The sequence below is a fragment of the Engraulis encrasicolus genome, chromosome 15 (genome assembly GCF_034702125.1).
Source record: "Engraulis encrasicolus isolate BLACKSEA-1 chromosome 15, IST_EnEncr_1.0, whole genome shotgun sequence".
Taxonomy (NCBI): domain Eukaryota; kingdom Metazoa; phylum Chordata; class Actinopteri; order Clupeiformes; family Engraulidae; genus Engraulis; species Engraulis encrasicolus.
The window spans coordinates 6016356-6035928 of record NC_085871.1 but is presented as its reverse complement, the minus strand read 5'-3'; the positions used below and the strand labels follow the sequence as shown (position 1 = coordinate 6035928).

The window sequence follows — 19573 nt, the reverse complement described above, 5'->3', positions numbered from 1 at the left end:
GTGTCCAAGCTGATGAGGCGCTTAAAGACTCTCAGCACTGCACCCTCTACCACGTCATCTGGGTATGGCACAGGACAATCAGAGATGAGTGGATCTGCAGGCAGTTCATCTTTAATGGCTCCACGCTCCAGATTGGAAGGGGAGACCAAGACGACAACTGCACATCGTAGTGCCGGTAAGGAGATTGCGCACCATTACAAGACCAAGTTGTTTTGAGAGGGTTGAGTAGGTGCGGGAACACGCAGCCTGTCGCACTTCCGCGCCAGGTGGTCGGGCTGCTGGGATCACCAGCATATCTTGGATCCACCATGCGACCTTGTTCGAGGACGCTGTTGATGTTTTTTCCATGAATCGACCCACTACCCCAACAGGTCGAGTTGCAGCTGTTGCTTTCTCGCAATGTCTTTTATCTCTAACAATTCTTCTCTATATTGCACCGAGATTAAGACCACCTAGAACATATGCGATTTACAGAAAAAAACAAGGGGTGACAATTAGGGTACTGGACGCTAGTGGTGTGGATCGGCACTGCCCTCACGATCCGATTCGATCACGATTCGGGAGGTTTCGATTCGATCCGATTCTATGCGATCCGATCCGATCCAATTCTACAATGCATTGCAATGCATTACATTTCTACTGAAAGCAAAGCAAATGTTTAATCAGTCATGATGAGGCAATACAAGTAGTCAGATACTGAGCAACAATTTATTGGCTGTTTTCTGTATCAGTCTTGCAAAGTACTTTTATTTAATTTAAAATTAATTTGGTCCCGAAATATCCATGGAAGTAATTGAAACTAAAAAAAAAATGCCGGATCGATTCTGGAACTTACTGGATCGATTCTGGATCGTCCATGCCCCGCATCGATTCGGATTTTGTTGACACCACTAGGCCTACTGGACGCCCCCGTTCACCTTCCTCTGGCCAGACCAGCAGCCGCTGCTTTGCCTCTAAAAATATACAAACAAAATGAACCGACCTAAAGTACCAAACCCCACTGCAGTCAAATTTCGCACATGGATTTACAGAATTGCTACAGTAACCAGTCAAGACCCAAGTCTCTAATGGCTATACATCCTGCCGACTATACCAAAATGTAGCAGAGTGGACGTAAAGAAATTACAATAAAATTATTATTAACGGGACAGGCTCGACTAGCCCATAGGAATTTACCCTTTCAAAGTATATACATTAGGCAGCCCAGGTTTGTTGTATTTAAAGGATAGTTCCGGCGTAAAATGAAAGTTTCACCATCGCTTTCCCATGCCACATAATGTATATAATGATGAGCCATTCTGGGCAATGCCGCGCCGTTATGGTGTTAGCTCATTTTAAGCTTTTTGGCGAAAAACGCAGCCAATGCATCACGGCGGGGCCAATTATAGTCCTATTATTTTCTGATGTTTCCCCGCTATAAACAACTTCAAAAACGATACACACTTCATCACAAAGGTCTCGTCAATCAAACCGAGGCACAGAGACGATCATCGGACCACACATCGGATCACTGGCCAGTGTTTTCAGAGGTGTCTCACTGTTGCAACTCTCTGACCCGGATGCAGGCTACTCAATCAGGTGGCTAGGTAGGCTAAACATGGTCCGCGGTTCTTACACCGACTGCGACCGTAAAATGAAAAGCTGGAACCCCGACCGTTTTCACCGACTGCCACTGTCTAAACCAGCCATATTACGGGAATGGCTAATAGCATCAGAAGTGGACTACCGTGTGTGCAGGCAGCAGATTTGAAGAGTTGTATGGAGAGTACCGGTGGCAGATGGACACGGACGTGTAGCCCCAGGTGGTTTTCACTCCCAGACGTTCGAGAAGGTAGGCAGACTACTCTTACAAAGTAATTGCAACACGGTATAATATAACATGGATTCAACTTTGTAATAACACACCACTGGTGGTGTACTTACATTCTAGTATGACTTTATAAAATTCCTCCAGCCCTCCTCCGTTGCGTAATGGTCCATCTGACCTCGCGCGCCCTGGTCAATTAGTGTCTACTTCACTGAAACTACTCTAGCATGCTTGACATCAACCACATCGAATGCCTCAGGTCGCACAATTTCACAATTTCACTTGCCATCCCGCGCTAGTTTGTTTTGACAGTTTATGATCTCCTGTAGTGGGCTACATTTACTGCACCTGTATGCCTTCCCAAAACAGAGTGCTAGCTGGCAAAGACGCGCGGTGTTGCAACCAGTTTCACAGATTCACAGACACTGAGCCAGACACATTTACACATGTTTCTCTCTCTTCAAACATACCTCCATAGCCATGCGCCTTTTTGGTACAGCATTCATCTTTAGACGGTTTCGTTTAGGTGTTCCATCTCCCTTAGTATTACTCTTCTTGTAGTCATCATCCTCGAAATGCTCCCTCCATACACGGTAGTAGCGATCCCTCAGGGTTTTTATGTCAGTTTCGTCCACTTCTAATGCTATTAGCCATTCCCGTAATATGGCTGGTTTAGACAGTGGCAGTCGGTGAAAACGGTCGGGGTTCCAGCTTTTCATTTTACGGTCGCAGCCGGTGTAAGAACCGCGGACCATGTTTAGCCTACATAGCCACCTGATTGAGTAGCCTGCATCCGGGTCAGAGAGTTGCAACAGTGAGACACCTCTGAAAACACTGGCCAGTGATCCGATGTGTGGTCCGATGATCGTCTCTGTGCCTCGGTTTGATTGACGAGACCTTTGTGATGAAGTGTGTATCGTTTTTGAAGTTGTTTATAGCGGGGAAACATCAGAAAATAATAGGACTATAATTGGCCCCGCCGTGATGCATTGGCTGCGTGTTTCGCCAAAAAGCTTAAAATGAGCTAACACCATAACGGCGCGGCATTGCCCAGAATGGCTCATCATTATATACATTATGTGGCATGGGAAAGCGATGGTGAAACTTTAATTTTACGCCGTAACTATCCTTTAATCCAGAGGCGAGGGTCCACAATGTACAGTGTTTAATTAGTTTACAAATGTAGGGGTAGAGAGGGGCAATAGGCCCCCACGGGGTAATATGCCCCCTGCCTATTTTTCCCATTTTGACCACTAGATGGCACAAATTTCAATTTGCATTGTTGCTATGGATAGTCCTGACAATAAACAAACATCTGAAGTGGATAGCATTTTAGCGACGCAGTGGAGAAAAGTAAAATTTCATGGCAAGTCATATAATTTTCTGGTGGCAATAAATAAGCATTTAGAAGGTTGTTATTTTGTCTAGTATCATACCGATTTGTGTTGTATGAGTAGACAAGCCAGTAGGTTAAAAACATACCAAAATTACGAAAAATTACATGATATTTTAAAAGTAGGCTAAGGCACTTTTTTGTGAAGTTATGCGCTGTGGGGCAAAACGCCCCCTCCATTGAAGGGGTAAATCGCACCATCCGTGTAGGCTACTGGAGACCGCAGATGCAAGCTAAAATACACAAAAGCTATCGCTATTACATGTCAATGGAGTAGGCCTAGCGCTCAAAAAAGGTTTTTTTTTTTTTTAAAAGACACCCGATCTGCGTATTTGAAGTGTTTTGAAGTGGCTTATCTGCTCATTTTCACATTATGTTCGATAGGCGACAAAACTTTTGTCTTGTGAAAATCTGCCCTGTCTGTGTTCATTAAAGGGTCAATCTTTCTTTGGTGCATGAAATTTATTTTTGTAGCCTACACATAGCCTACATTTTCATTCAGGAGGGTTGTAGCTTTCATATGAGTGACCAAGTGAAGCCAAGTGATTAATTGAAAGTCAGGTTATTAGCTGCTATTCCAAACAGATGGATAGGCGTCAACTCTTTTGGAGACGGGTGTGTACATGGGTTCTAAATTGTTGTTTTCTCCTGGCTGCGTGACACTAGCTGCGCACATCTGAACCTCTTGTTGGAGACCGCTGACGGTAAATAAATTAGCTTACGTGGTTGGCTGCCAGTGTCTTGCCCCTCCTCACAACATCGAGTTTATAAACATGGTGAACCCATAGGCCTACACATGAACAGCCATCTGGGTACTTTGCTTGTGAATGTTACGCCCCTTTATGGGGGAAAACAAACCGAATGTCTCATTAACTTACATTGGTTAGCCTAAATGAACACAGTCCATGCTTCAGCCACGTCTGTTTGGCTATATTTAAACAGATGGCAACACAACACGTTTTCGGCACGTTGAGCGTGAACACTAGTCTACAGGTTCTTGTCTTTCGTTTATTCTTTCCCAACACCACCAATTGACTTGCATGGGCTTTCCACCAAAAAAAAAATGGCGTAGCCTAAAGGGCGGGTTATAGGCCTACTTCCTTTCAGTGCCACGGAGTGAGCTTGTCCTAGCCATGATGCAGTTAATTTTGATTTATGCCCTGTTTTGAAGCGAGGTCTGCGCGATGTCATTTCACGCTCAAACTGCCTTCAATACAAAGAGTAACCTAGACGTGTCGGTTGTTTTTTAGCTTCACAGACTCGACGACAATGAAAATGAAACATTAAATCTTTATGTCACGTGCATTTTGATCGCAGCGCGTAGTTTGGAACAAAGAAGTGGCTCGTTTGTCGAGGATAGGTCGCACGAAGCGGAATGTTTCCTCGACCTCGGAACCACTGTTCAACTGTCCAAATAACTTCAGTGTCGTAACTTGCAAGCGCACGTGTTGTCTTTGGTTTGTGTAAATAAATCAAACGACAAAGCACGGGCAACTTATTTAATGAAGAGCTCACAGTCCGACGAAGGTTAGAACAAGGAAGTAGCTTGTTCTCGACTCGAGGACAGAGCAGGCTGGTCGAGAGGACCAATCACAGACCTATTTTCGCCCTTCACGCCGTCGCTGTCCCTGCGTCGAGACACAATTTTGGGGAGGTGCCCCAAAGTACCTGCGTGATGGGGGGGGGGCTTCACTCCGTTAACTGCGCTGATCTCGAGGCATAAACCACCCTTAACACACATGGAACACGCCACACCGTTCATTTAGGCCTATGGCCTGCCAACACCTGCCAATAATTAGGAACGCCACCAAAGCAGGTGCGTCCTGCTACACAAGGTAGAATACTCATGAACGGCGTGACGTTTTCCATGTGCGTTACGCCCATTTGTGGGGGAAAGCAACCCATGCAAGTCAATTGGCGATGTTGGGGTTTAATAGCCGAAAGATACGGACCTGTAGACTATCGTTGTTCACGCGCAACATGCCGAAAACGTGTTGTGTTGCCGGCTGTTCAAAATAAAAATAGCCGTGGCTGAAGCATGGAATGTGATCATTTAGCCGATGTAGCATGTAAGTCAATGAGACATTCGATTTGTTTTCACCCATAAAGGGGCGTAACGCAAATTTAAAGTGATACTGTCCCATTTTTGGAAATAAGTTTATTTTACACCTCCCCTTGAGTTAAATAATAGGGTTTTACCGTTCTCCTGTACTTTCAACCGTTCTCTAGGTATGGCAGTGCAAATTTTACCTCCAAGCTAACAGTTAACATTGAGTCCTATGAGACCAGTTAGCCGCCAGCTGGTCTCATAGGACTCAATGTTAACTGCTAGCTTGGAGGTAAAATTTTCACTGTCATATCTAGAGAACGGTTGAAAGTATAGGAGAACCACATTATTTAGTGGAAAAACATTATTTAACTCAAGGGGAGGTGTAAAATAAGCTTATTTCAAAAAATGGGACAGTATCACTTTAAGAGCAAAGTACCCGGATGGCCGTTCATGAGTATAGGTAGAATATGTTATCAAAACGTTACCCTTTGTCTCAGTTTGAAAACAATTTGGACTTAAACAATAATAAACTATTATATTACGTCCGACATAAGCACACAGGCCACTGCAGCAAGATACATAAACAGATAAGGTGAGAATAAATAATTGCCCTCATGACTACTTGTTGTGTTTAGGACTACATTGTATAATCTTGGTCCATTTTTCTAGGCAGTCAAAGACAAGGTCTATTTGTTGACATTTCTACAATATCTTTGAATGAGACTGAATGCATTGGACGAGGATCCTTTGGGTCAGTTTACAAAGGATCATACCAGGGAAAAACTGCTGCAGTGAAGGTCATACAGAGACATGTAGGGGGCACTCAAGTGACCACAAATGAACTGATGATACCCAGGTGAGAGGTTTTTATTTTACAAGTAGTACACTGTTTTTATAAAATATGATGGACCCCCTTGAAAATGAGAGAATTCATCTCAAGGGGCTATCCTTAATAAAATTGAAATTAAAATGAAATTTATCAAAGGAGGCATGTGCTGCTTGTAATGATGATGAGAATTTTTGGGGTCATAACAAGTCCTCTAAATATGGTTCATAAACTGTTATAGTTTCTCAGCTAAAGTTTAGAAAGATTGGATCTTCCTTACTCCTCGGACATGTCAATGGAAGCAAACCCATCTTCTTGGCTGTGACATGGCCTATGTCATATCCCTAAATACATATTTTGACCACTTCCCACCTGCTCTGTCCAAGGCATTGGCATTTTAAAACGTTCAAACTTGCATTTATGGATTTGACTTGGCACTGTCCTAAAAGTGAGTGTTTAGCGGATTGGGTTGATGCTCTTAGATTGTATTGTGTGAAACTGAATTATACGGCAAGACATGGAACCAATAATACCTGCATTTCAATCATTACACAATTTGGTTATGGTCTTTGAGAGCTAGTAAGCCTTTATCTCATGTCCCTTCTGTGTTTGTTTAAACATTTTAAACTTTTTTTTCAGGCGTTTATGTCACCCCAACATTGTGCAAATGATGGCATGCTCTGTAACTGAGACACGGATCCTTATTGCTAACGAGTACATTGATGGACCAAATCTACACAATATTCTCCACTGCGTTACTCCTGTCAAGGTACACTACCATCACATTGGGTGTTTGGATATTAGATTAGTTCTCAATAAAAAAAGAAGATGTATGTAAATGCTTTACTGCAACATACAAGTATTGTACAAATCATGAATTCATTCCGTGGTAATTTACCAAAGAAACTTTTCTCGTCTGAAATGATGTGCTCATCTCAAATGGGGGGGGGGGGGGGGTCTCTGTCTCTGTCTGTTTGCCTGTTTATCTGTCTGTCTGCCCACCTGCCCTCCCGTGGTGTTGGGTTACCTACAGGGTGTGTGTGTTTTTTAAAGATTCGCACACTCCTCCATTTTTCTGAAGTTCTTGTTTTCTTTAATGAATAAAAATAAATAAATAAAAGGAGTGTGCCAACCTTTTTTTTTTTCAAAAATCATCACTTTTTTTGTTCAACATCAGGGATTGTGCCCAGGCAAAGGCACGAGTTACCTATACCAAAGTATTATTCAATATCTCACAATTTTGCACAATTTAAAGGCCATTGTGTCATTTGCAATAGGGATACTGAAATGGAAAAAATAAACAAAAGTTGTTGTGCTTAAGATGATGGTGGGAAACCTTAGCGTTAATTGTTTTCTTCACGGAGGCGAGGCAACAGTGAGACAAGAGTCCACAAGCAACAGGAGAGGATGGGAGGCACTAGTTCCTCTAACTCCTAGTGGTAGCCTCAAAGATTCTCTATTCTCTGCATTTAAACCGTCTCTGGTAGCCCATAGAACTAATACAATATGTTGTATTACCTCTATGGTGGTGGCCAAGGTGGCAGGTTACTATCTCTGATTGTTCTTGTTGTCATACTGAAATACTCATTGATACCAATGACTCCCCTGCCTGCAACATGTGTGTAGGATACAGTTCAGTATTGGGCTACATGTGATTTGTCCCTTTTTCTCTTGGACTTTACCAGGATTTTCCCTCTGTCTTATGAAGCAATCACTAACAATCACGTTACTGTTGTAAATGTCTTTCAGTTGCAGCAACAGGACAAACTATCAGTGGCTCTGGATATCTCCATGGCTGTGGAGTACATACATGATAGAGGAGTCATCCACCAGGACCTGAAGCCAGCTAATATAGTGGTAGGCCTAAGAACCTTGTGATACGATTGACGGAGGCGAGAGTCCTTGTTTTTGACCTTTTTATACATGACCTAATTCCTAAAATGTTTTCTACAAACAGACTAAATGTCCTATTCCTTCCTATTATAATATTGTTCATGTCTATGAAATTCTCTTTTAAAAGGTTTCTTCATGCTCCAAACGAGCCTACCTGACTGACTGGGGTTTGGCAAACGTGAGGGACTCTGTGATCATGACAACAAGGGCAACGGGACACATGGGAGCTGGGGGTGGTATGCTGGGGGGAACGCCGCCTTACATGGCCAGAGAGTGCTTAGCACTGTGTAGGAAATGCAGCACCAGGTCAGACATGTGGTCTCTTGGCATCACACTTCTCGAGATGTTCACCAACTCTAAGCCTTGGCTCAAGACCAGCCCACAAGAGATTCGTGAGCGGCTGTTTGACCAAAAGAGTCCAGATGCTCTGGCCAAACTACAGCCACCTTTTCTTGACATTGTGAAACCGTTGCTACTGCATGAACCTGAGTCTCGAATGAGTGCCACAGATGTAGTGCTTCTGCTAAAGAAAAAAGTTAAAAGATCAACTTAGCATAACATAGAAAAATTGATGCAATACAAAACATCAGAGAGAAACCAGTAAATTAAATATTTAATGTTAAGATGTAACATTATCCTTTGGCAATAAGAAATCTCCCTCCATTTGTATTTTTGTAATCAATGTTGATTGATTGAAATGTACATAACATGCTTGATAAATGTGCAATAACAGAGCAGTTAACAGTTTCATTGTGTTTTAAAATGCACAACATTTGTTTCTCTGCCTTTAAAAAAATTGGAACAGTAGTAAGGTAAATGAACTAGGCTGCCATCTTCTTCAGCCTTTGTAGGGAACATCTCCTCCAGGGTCTGCTCTGTACTCCAAGATGCTAATGATGTATTCTATTCTTTTGTATCTGTACTATGTACACAATTTAATTAAATAATCTGCCAAGTGAGTCTGAAGTTGGTAATTAAAAGTAGAAAAAATACATGGCAACAATATTAGTTGATACAAAATGCGTACATGTTCACCTGCCACACAAGATAATGATGAAATTGTATTGCCAGTTGGACCATTTAAATGTGGAGGAAATGTGGACATTTAATTTTCTATAAGATACTATCTTTTACCAATAAAATCTGAACTTTGAGTCACTGCTTGTATCTCTGTTTTGGCAGATTTTGGTTACATTCACCTTATTTGTCCTACATACAATAACACAGGGTGTTATTTTGTGAACCGCATTGAGTAGTAATGGTATTTTCGGTAATTATAGTATTTACCGGTAATTTCTCCCTGAATCAATATAATGTAGCAACTGACATATCCCTTTAGGAGGCTAGCAGTTATTATTAGAAATTATTTTGTCTTAAGGGCCATTGGATTTAGAATATTGAACTAAGGGCCAATGTTGCAAGCAATTTGCCTGTCTTAATAAGAAATGTTTGTCTACACTACTGACATGACCTGCTTTTTTAAAATCCTCCATTTTGTAATGAAATGTAGTAAGACCAATACAGTAGCTAGGTTACTCTCCAGTCTGCAACGCCACAGTGTTGAGTAACCATTTTAAGAATGTTGGGTAGCAGTATTATTTTGGATTTAAAAGTTGCCTTTCTTCTGTAGGCCAGATGACTCAGCCGGCCGCATGTGGGCCAACACAACACTTCACACTCGCTCTCCAGGTTTGGGCTCAAGTCATCTTTTGGGACAAAAAGACAAACATATTCAAAAGAATTATTTTAATTCAAATGTACAAAATCCATATACCCATAATTGCATACATACATACATAAAAAAAACTTGCAGAATGTCAGCTACTTAGAACAAGTAGTTTAAAATCAGGAAACTTGCTGAACTGCTAACTGCTCAATTGCCTCTTATAATACATGAGCCAACTTTGAAAGTGGCATGCACAGCTATGGGTGGCTTTTTGAAAATAATATTTCAAAGAGACTGAATACCTCTGATCTCCCATTGTCAATAGAGTACTCTGATAAAGCAGAGCTGAAAAGAAAAACAATCTCATCTCGAATTAAATTCACCCAGTTTGTGTGTTGTATTTGCATGTTAATCTTTTACATGGACTTTTCCAGGTAAACGTATGTATTACATTTTAGAGTGTATGAAGGAGACTTAAATTGCGGGGGAAAAAAAAACAAAATCCAAGTTGAAGGACATAGTATGGGCACCATCACGTAATGTCTTTCTCGGCAAGTAGGTGTGTGTGTGTGTGTGTGTGTGTGTGTGTGTGTGTGTGTGTGTGTGTGTGTGTGGCTTGGTCAGTCCTCCATGGTGAAGTCGAAGGGTTCAAACTGGCTGCGTAGCTCCTTGGTCAGCTCTTCCTCTTCTGTGCGTGTGTATTTACAGTCTTTCCAGTTGGCCCGCGTGGGGATGTTTAACACTGCCTCACTCGCCAACACCTCCCTGATAAAAAGCAAACATATGAATACAAAGATTTACATGTAACTGTTATACCAAGATGGGCGTCATCATCAGATAACGAAATGGTTTCCTAGTTATATATGACATCAGAGATGTTGAAACCCGCCTCACTCGCCAACACCTCTCTGAGTCAGGAATACATACATAAACACAAAGATTGATCTGTTAGACCAAAGTGGATATCACAGATTAGGGAATTGCTTCCCTCTTATATGATAGAGAAATTTAATCACCGTCTTGCTCGCCAGTACCGCTCTAAAATCAACAACAAAAACGTTCAGTCAAGATGGATGTCACAGTCATAGAGTATGTTCGCAAGTGGGTGACATCACTTTGTATGTGGCAGATTAGCATATCAACAGTATCTGGTTTGTAATGAAAAATCCCTATGGCGAATAACATTGTAAATTACGTTGGACCAACATGGATGAGGGTAAGTTTTGAAATTATATTCATAAACAATGGCAATTGGACTTTTGATCAAGTTTGATCAATAGAGTGTTGTCAGGAGTGACAAATAACAAGTAGTCGGAGAATATTTCCAACATCTCGGACTCAAGTATGGTGAGTGGTGGTTACCATGGGTACGGTCAGGAAGGAGTTATAAACTCTGAAGATTAATTCCAATTTCCAATTGAGGGTTCCTTATTTGAACAACTTAGTTGGGGCGTTAGTCTGGGGACTTTTCTTGCTTACCGGCCAAACTGCAGGGGGAAGTTTTTCCTGATCCTGTAGAAGAGCTTCTCACCAGAGTCCAGCTCCACATAGAAGTACGGCGTCCCAGGAGGGGCAATCTTCAATAATGACAATACAAAAAAGACAATGTTTAAAGGACAAGTTAACTAATTATCAACATTATGCTCCATTTCTGAATTGTCTGAAATGTTTTAGAATCACCCTAACCATTTATTTCAGGTTTGCTGTCGTCTTTAGAATGGCCATTTATGGGCATGTCCAAATATGTTTCTTTTGAAAAGAAATGTTTAAGGTGTTTTTTAAAAAACATATATGCATAAACGGCAATTGTAAAGCCAATTGAGACCAAATCTATATTAGCCAAGTAACGGAGACAGCAGAAATCATCAAAAAAGGCGAGGGGGACTGTAAAACATTGCAGAAAACTGAGAAAGGGGGCTCAGTGTTCAAAAAAGTGCATGTGTCCTTTAAAGAGTGCCAGTATCAAACAAAAAACTGCTAATGTTATTCTATGCATTTCTATTTCTAAAAATGTTTTTACAATTAAGTATTTTAGCAATTAAAAATGTAAACAGTGTCAATATGTGAGCCTATTGACGAGTCTCTGGCGCTCTCAGCACGCTGTGCTGTGCTGTGCTGTGCTGTGCTGTGCTGTGCTGTGCTGTGCTGTGCTGTGCTGTGCTGTGCTGTGCTGTGCTGTGCTGTGCTGTGCTGTGCTGTGCTGTGCTGTGCTGTGCTGTGCTGTGCATGCCTGCTTCAGATCTGTGTGTTCTGGAATCTCCATCAGCTCGATCTGCTGCTCCTGTGCCTGGACCATGAAGGCTTCTTTCAGGTCCTCTGTGGAGCATTTGTCCATGGGCACAGGGACCACCTGGAGCGGGGGAGGGGGGTGTATGTGAAATATGGAGGAAGATATTATTAGCAGAACCTGATAATATAAACGTTAGGTAAATACAGAGAAAATGGCCCTGTGCAACTAAAAGAAGTTGAGAAGTTGCATTTGCCTTCAGAGCAACCAGCAGCATCTACTACTGGTCCCGTATTCATGAAACAGGTTACATGGGTCTACTGAGGGGAGAAGGAATCATCCATGCTGATCAAAACTGATTCAATATTTTTCTCTGCTAAAGACAAAAACCAACAAACTATACATGACTTGAATAGGTCAATGTCGAAACATCAGCACAAATATTTAAGCAGTTCAGAATGTAAATGAACAGTGAAACCTGGCAGAAGAAAAAGACATTAAGCAGCTGAGATTCAGCCTGGTGTATGCCATCATTGGAACTTGCGTCCCTCAGACCAGACGTATCGTCACATCGTGCACAACACTGCATGCATGAACACACACAGTTGTCCAGATCAGACTTAAACTGATGACTTGTGGTGTAGGAGAGCAGGCTTTGGGGCCCAGCTGGAGTCTGCAGGTCTGTGCCCCTGACAAGGCCTAACCCTCTCCCCTCTCAGAGTGTGTGTATGTGGGGCGGTGGGGCTGACCTGGGTACTCTGCAGGCCAGTCCTGTGGGCCGACCACCACAACATTCAAGATGTATACCACACCTAATCAGGGTTACCATTTGGCACTACACACACCACATTCAGGATGTATATCACACTTTACCAATGCTACAATCTAGTACTACAGACAACCCAACATTCAGGATGCATCTATCCGTCTATACCAGAGCTCATGGATATCACCATGATCAATCTGGCCTTAGAAACCACAATGCACTGTACTGTTCATTCAGTTCACATGTATATTCCAGTTACTACAATAAATTGGCAGATTCCAACTATTATGCTGCTAAAATGACTCATTTATTGAAATCGTGCGCAAATCATGTACAAATGCATGATGCAACCTGGTAATTTGGAATATGAGGTACGACATTTAACTTCTGAGTGCAAGATTGAAATTTCATGATATTCAGGCATTCACAACGAGCAGCGATACAAACTCAAACCCACGCACGCACGCAGTACCTGTAGCTGGAGGTGCTGGCTGCGGTAGTTCCTCTCAAAGAGTATGCAGCGTTTGCCGATGCTCTTGTAGAATTTGCGCACGGCGGCCTTGTACTTCTCCAGCTCCTCCACCACCTCTCCGGCCAGCTCCACCACCGACTGGTAGTGACCGATGGGCAGCAGCAGCAGGTGGTCGGGGGTCAGGCAGCCCTTAGCCACCGCCATGTAGCACTGGGGGAGGGGGGAGAGAGGGAGGGCAAGGGCAGAGAGTGGTTAAGATGGGAATATACTTCACAATGTGTTCAGTCCATTTCCGTCAGTTTTTATTAGGGCTGTAACGATATTGTATCTTATTAAATCGTGATACACAGAGTCACGATACTGTATCGTGATACAAGGAGGCAGTATCGTGATACGCCCTTTTAACGTTTTCATACCCATCAGCCCAGAAAACAACCACATGATATGAAGTGACAGTGCTTACAAGCATCATCATTATTGTAGAGAACCTTTTTAAAACTATTAGTAGCCTCTTGTAACCTATTGTAATGTCAAAATTCACCCTATCCCACAATGGTGAAGAACCTTTAAAACAAAAATCTTGGATCCGGATAGTGATCCGAATCACCACCGAAATGTAATCACTTGTCTTGTTCCTTTTGTCATTTCCAGCAACTCCACAAAACCATCAAAATCCAATCATAACTTTTTGATATCCTGCTGACAGACAGACAAACAAGCAAGCAGACAGACAAACCAACATGACTGAAAACATAACCTCATTGGCAGAAGTAAAAACATTATGATGCTCCCAACCATTTGTGAATAAACTCACATGTGTGCCAATGCTGACAACCAGGTGTTTCTCCACCTCTGGACTGGCCAGGCAGAACCAGCAGGGCCCAGTAGGCTGAGCTGTGGACAGACAGGAACACGGGTGAGGAAGTGGAACTAGCTCAGTTGGGAGAAATGCTGGAGAACCAACATCCTTTCATCAACTTAAACAATCAAGCCACTAATGCTAACGCTGCCCATTTACTTCCAGTGATTATGCTAAGCTATGCTAATAATTCGGATACAAAAAATCTGAGTACTGAAAAACACTGAGAAGAAAATGATATGCACATTCATGAATAATGCTTGGAAATACTGCAAATATGTGAAAATCAACAAAGGGTGGACTGTTCCTTTAAGGTGAATTAGAAAAGCATGCAGAAAGATAGTGTGTTGATACGCATGCAATCGTCAGAGTAGGAGTTATCTTTGTGTGTGTTCTGGACTTACGGGGCTTGCGCGGCTGTTTGGGATGCTGCTGGTCGCCTGGGAACTGGTCTGCATCCGAGGGCCTCTTCCTGCCCTGCCACTGGCCTTGGTCCTGACCTCCTTGACCTTGGTGACCTTGACCTTGGTGACCTTGATGACCTTGGCCTTGATGACGCTGCTGATTATGGTGTTGATGCTGGCGCTGGTGCTGAGGCTTTTTCTTCCCCAGGTCAAAGAAGAACTGAGATGCTGGCTCCTGATACAGACAAAGATTCTATTATTAACACTTTCGGCGCATTGAGGCCACCTGAGAACTGTGCTGGTGCCCGTTCAAACACCTAATCACAAACTGGCAGGTATGTTGATGCCAAAAAAAATACTTGGGTTTTCTCCGCGAACCGTGACGACAAATGTGGATGTCAGCAGGTTCATCTGGGTAACACGTATGGAAAAGTTCAGAGCCCGGTGTGAACACGGGTGGTTTGCAGGTAAGCACTTTAGTGCGGAACGTAACTGGTGCGGGGCAAGGCACCGGCACCAGCACCATTCTGATGAGCCTGAAGACAGCATCTGACGACTGGTCACAGGTACCAGGTACCCTCTCAGTAAAGAGTGTGAACATCAGAGTGTTTAATCATACCGTGCAATTTAACTGGTGGTAGTAAGTCTACACATTCCAATTGGTTACCGCCAATATGATGTCAAGTGAATATAAAATAGTCAAGAGGTACAGTAAGTTGTAAGCATCCGGACTTGGGTTTCCGGGAAACACTCACCTCTGTGGGCGCGTTTCTTCTGGCTTCCTGTAGTGCTTTCCTGTAGGGATTCTCTGTCACATCCTCAGGCTGCTTCACCAGCTCTGCCGGGTTCATGTGCTTCATGGGCACTATGTTGAACGCATACAAATACTGGAAATAGCCAGAGAACGACACAGACAAGGTCAGCTCCATTTGTGTTGTTCAATACAATAACATAATGATTCTCCATAATAAACCATGTTTTATGTCTGAGGCAGGTGTCCTCACAGTTTGGGAAAACGTACTTGTGATAAATACCTCACCTTTTTCTTAGCAGGGTTGTTAACTGTGGCAAGTGCAATGAAGCGACTGGTGTGCTGAGCACTCTCTTGAAGAACAACATGGTTCCTAAAGAGAAGGATAGACAAGCAAAACCAAAATACTCAACAGTGGACACAAACATGCATCAAAAGTCGTCTACACAAATATACAGCCTTACTACTATAATACTATGGTTTCCAATCCACACAGTGATTGCCTAGCAAACAGTTAAAGTGAAGGCCCAAATCAACAGACTGACCCGCTCTGCACTAAAACTAGTGGTGGTGAGGGATAACCTCACCCTCCAAGCAATACATGAAGAGTCTGTACTCAAACAGGCCAGGAAAGTAATTTAGGACCCATCACATGTTTTGAACTTTGAGTATACGCTGCTGGGTCAAAGACGTGCAAAATTAAATTGTCATTCAGTCTAACGAATACCTTCTGCTGACTTTAACTAAAAAAAAACATGATTTTTAAATTGTTTCAAGTGAATGGATGACAGCCGAGGCTTTCAGGAATTCACTGGAAAAAATAAATAAATAAAGAGAGTCGTGCTTGTTACAGTTACAGTCAGCAGAAGGTATCCGTTACACTGAATGACAATTTCATTTTGCACGTCTTTGACCCTGCTACTGTCTTGCAGGCGATTCAGGGTCCTGGTTAAAAACAAGAAAAGGTTTTTGAATTGGTACAAGTTCTCTTTTATTCCAGAGTCAGTGAACCTATTGAACTCAGGTCGTTAACAACCAAGTTAACTAAGTCATTACAAGTTACAATCCTTGTAATGCCATGTATGTTTATAGGAGGCACTTTATGCATCTCTATGATGGCACTTTATGTCTGTATGTGTGTTTTTTTGTGTGTCGTGTGTAATGCGGCAGTTCTGTATGTCCAAGAATAAAAAGAGTCTTGAATCTTGAATAATAATATACTTAATACAAACCTATTCAATGACATGCCTAATCTATCTAGTGATTTTAAACAATCTGAGTAATTGTACTAATGTTGCCACTGTGTTTGAGAAAGCTAGGGGCCTCTGAGAGGGTCAGGGTCCTGGTTCCTCACCTGTAAGGCAGGCGCTCATAGTTGACTCCCTCCACACCGGCGAAGTGGTAGCGTGGCTTCAGCTGATTGGCCAAGATGGCAATAGAGGTCACGCCACAATAACGAGGGTCCACTTCCTGTAAAAACACCCAACCCACAGGATATTTATCGGCAAGAGTGAAGGAAAACATTAGCAAAACATTTCCCTTCTCTCATGTTGACTTTACCCAGCTTGATTTATTCACAGGTCATTTCAACAGTAGGCTGACTTTAGTAGGGCTGCAACAAGTTCTGAATCTCGTGGAACATATGTGACACGACTGAATGGAAGCCTTCTTCCAACATGATGAGGCAATATGAATGTAATCAATATTCATTGAAAAATTGTCGATACCCATAATGTTGTCTGTGGAGCGCATTTCGAGGCGGGTGGTAATCTGTACAGTCTGTGTCAGTGTCGGGTAATTTGTATAGTCTGAACGGTGTGAGGCAAGTTGTTTTAAAATAGCTCCAGCAATAAGCATACTGTAGCATAATAATTAGAGTAAAACATGAACTTCCGTGTTTCCAGAATAGGTGCGCAACTCTGTAGAGATATCGTTGGGCTTTTCTAATATTGAGCGGAAAGTCTGCACATGCACTCCCTGCACGTGTGTGTGTTGCCCAATGTTGGCCGACATGTGCTGCAAATTTAGTGACAGGCAGGGAGAAAATGCAAGATACCGATAGCAAGTTAATGAATGAAGAAATGTTGTGTCTTGTTTATAAACAACCATCCACAGTGCATCACTATTATATGGAGGATCCCAAAAAAAAAATCTGGGTCGCACGAAAAATGAACGGGTCGGTTGGCGAACCGGTGTCTGGAACCAAAATATTTGTTTTTCTCGGCCCTAGCAAGAAACTGCTAATAGTAATGTTTCTGACGTGTACACCTGGGGTTCAAGTACTTTTATTGACTGTACTGCACTCGGCACCAAGCAAACCCCACGCATAGCAGCCTGCTCAGAATGTACAGTAGGCATTTCTCACCGGGTTGTTGCCGTACTGCCAAACCCCGCGTGGCCACTGGGACGTCAGTAGGATGTCCACGCCCTTGAACTTGGAGGTGTTGACCAGGGGCTCCACCAGAGCGGCTGTGTCCTTGGGGGAGAAGCAGTGGGACGGGGCCGGCTCCTGCAGAGCCTCACGGCCGCTCACGTAAGCAATCTGGAGGCCCGACGCACCCGTGAAGATCCCCCTGCGACCTAGGAGACAAGAGGGGTCGAAGACGGGAAACGAATTGTCAAGAAGGACAGATGAGCAGACACCAGGAATTGGACCGGTCATGATATCTAGAATGATGTGTCCAGTGCACTGTCCCTAAAGAGGGATCAGAATATGTGCTCAAGTGACTGTATGTGTATAGCAACTCCACACATAACAACAAGGCTTTGCACTGCAAATCTAACATTTAGGCTTACAAGAATTTCCTGACTTTCTACATCTGGATCGGTGTATTTCATTTCTGAGTTTCAATAGTAAACATATTGCCTATGGTACCATTAGTTATGTGATCTTACTCGTTTGAAGACAGAAACATTACAACATTATCATCTACACTTCCAAGAGATAAACAGAATAACATGGATGAAAGCAAAAAACACAGCACACAACAGAGATACTGAGTAAACAGTGTTATTCCATGTAGACGTTCAATGTCACGTTCAATGCTTCAACTAAAACCAAAGACCAGAATACTGAAGAAAGAGAATATTGCCTTACCCAAATAAATGATGTTGTCGGCCAATTCACAGCCATCTGCACTGGGAAAGAACGTCACTGTTTCGTGACTCGCTGCACCGAGCACATATGTGTGAATGGGCGCTGGATGGAAATATAATGGGAGAGATATCATGCATAGACTGTAAGGATGATACTCTTGCTTCACAAACCGTCAACGGCCATGCATCACTTGAATTGTATACCCAGAGTGTCCTGTTTTAAGACTGTGTATGAGTAACGTGTCATTGTCAACATAGTGATAAGTTGATGGTGGGTTTTTACTTCGCATATTCCATGGAAATGACACAACTAACCCAAGGGATTATTGCAAGACACTTTCACGTGTTGACGTTGAGCACTGCACAGTTTAATGAGGAGGGGAATGACTGATTCAGGGTGGCTGGCAAAGCTAAAGTAAATTACCTTTCTTAGCTCCTGACTTGTACTGGTCCCACTCTTTTAACGCCTCAGCCGATGAACCAAAAAATTCTCCCACACAAAGCAGCAACTACAGAGATATAAAAGGTGTTAACAACAGGGTGCGTGCGTGGCAGTGACATGAAGCAAACTAAATGGAAAGGAAAAGGAAAAATGATTTACATCAAACTGTCCGCTCTTCTTCTGAATAGTCTTCACACGGTTGAACAAAGCATCGATTCTTCCCTCTACGTCTCCACAGGCCAGACTGTGATAAAATCACGCACGATGCAATATATCAAAGACACAGTGTACATTGAGTCATCTTCACTTCATTTCCAAACGTGCTGGTCTCAGCTTGAGCGCAGCATAACGCGTGGAGAGACAGATATTAGCTAACATTCTTTCAGTTGACTCTGAGACAATGACTGCCACCAAACTCCAAAGAACCGAAATTAAAAAGAATGTACCGGTATTATACTTACACACGTAACGTCTGCTCTCCCATAACGCTGAGAGTGAAATGTTAATCTAAATTGAACGGACCGCTAAATTGTCGTTTTTAGATTCGTAAATAATACGTGCAGCAACCAATGTGCGCCGTGCATGCCGACAAAGTTCTGTGCAGCACAGTTCCGCAGCTGCTAGGGAAACAAAACAACACATAGGCATATTCTTACAAAACAAACGTGTACCTAAAAAAATATACAGCAAAAAACAAATGCAAGGAATACAATGTCGGTTTATTATCCTGTATGTCGTTGATAAAATAACCCTTACTACTCGAGTTTTACCACGGCCGCTTTTACTGGAAGGACGTTGGTTCTACTCGGATGATAAACAAAGCAGACTTCCGCCATTTTACCAAAACTTCAAAATTAAAGTTTGGAATGCCCCCAAATGCTAAATTATCGCAGTAATTATAGTGATACAAGTGTTTTAAAA

At 42.6% G+C, this 19573-nt stretch overlaps 2 protein-coding genes across 2 annotated transcripts in view; one reads left to right on the top strand and one right to left on the bottom strand.

Moving 5' to 3' along the window:
• LOC134464800 (GTPase IMAP family member 8-like) overlaps positions 1–9094 on the top strand; it is a 15339-nt gene extending 6245 nt beyond the window's left edge. The window contains exons 5-9 of the mRNA XM_063218144.1: positions 1–175; positions 5920–6106; positions 6716–6845; positions 7826–7933; positions 8097–9094. The exon at positions 1–175 is cut by the window's left edge and continues 68 nt beyond it. Coding sequence (XP_063074214.1) covers positions 1–175; positions 5920–6106; positions 6716–6845; positions 7826–7933; positions 8097–8522 — 1026 coding nt within the window. The 3' untranslated portion in view covers positions 8523–9094. The remainder of the gene's footprint in view (positions 176–5919; positions 6107–6715; positions 6846–7825; positions 7934–8096) is intronic.
• A 606-nt stretch (positions 9095–9700) lies between these two features.
• On the bottom strand, positions 9701–19201 carry cwf19l1 (CWF19 like cell cycle control factor 1). Its single transcript, XM_063217860.1, has 14 exons — positions 19114–19201; positions 18812–18896; positions 18635–18719; positions 18212–18313; positions 17480–17694; positions 16469–16584; positions 15403–15487; positions 15119–15250; positions 14364–14598; positions 13915–13994; positions 13101–13310; positions 11866–11985; positions 11115–11212; positions 9701–10400 (listed from the first exon to the last, which is right to left on the bottom strand). The coding sequence occupies exons 1-14, from the start codon at positions 19134–19136 to the stop codon at positions 10256–10258; spliced, it is 1731 nt and encodes a 576-aa protein (XP_063073930.1). The 5' UTR covers positions 19137–19201; the 3' UTR covers positions 9701–10255.
• Between the last annotated feature and the right edge of the window lie 372 nt (positions 19202–19573).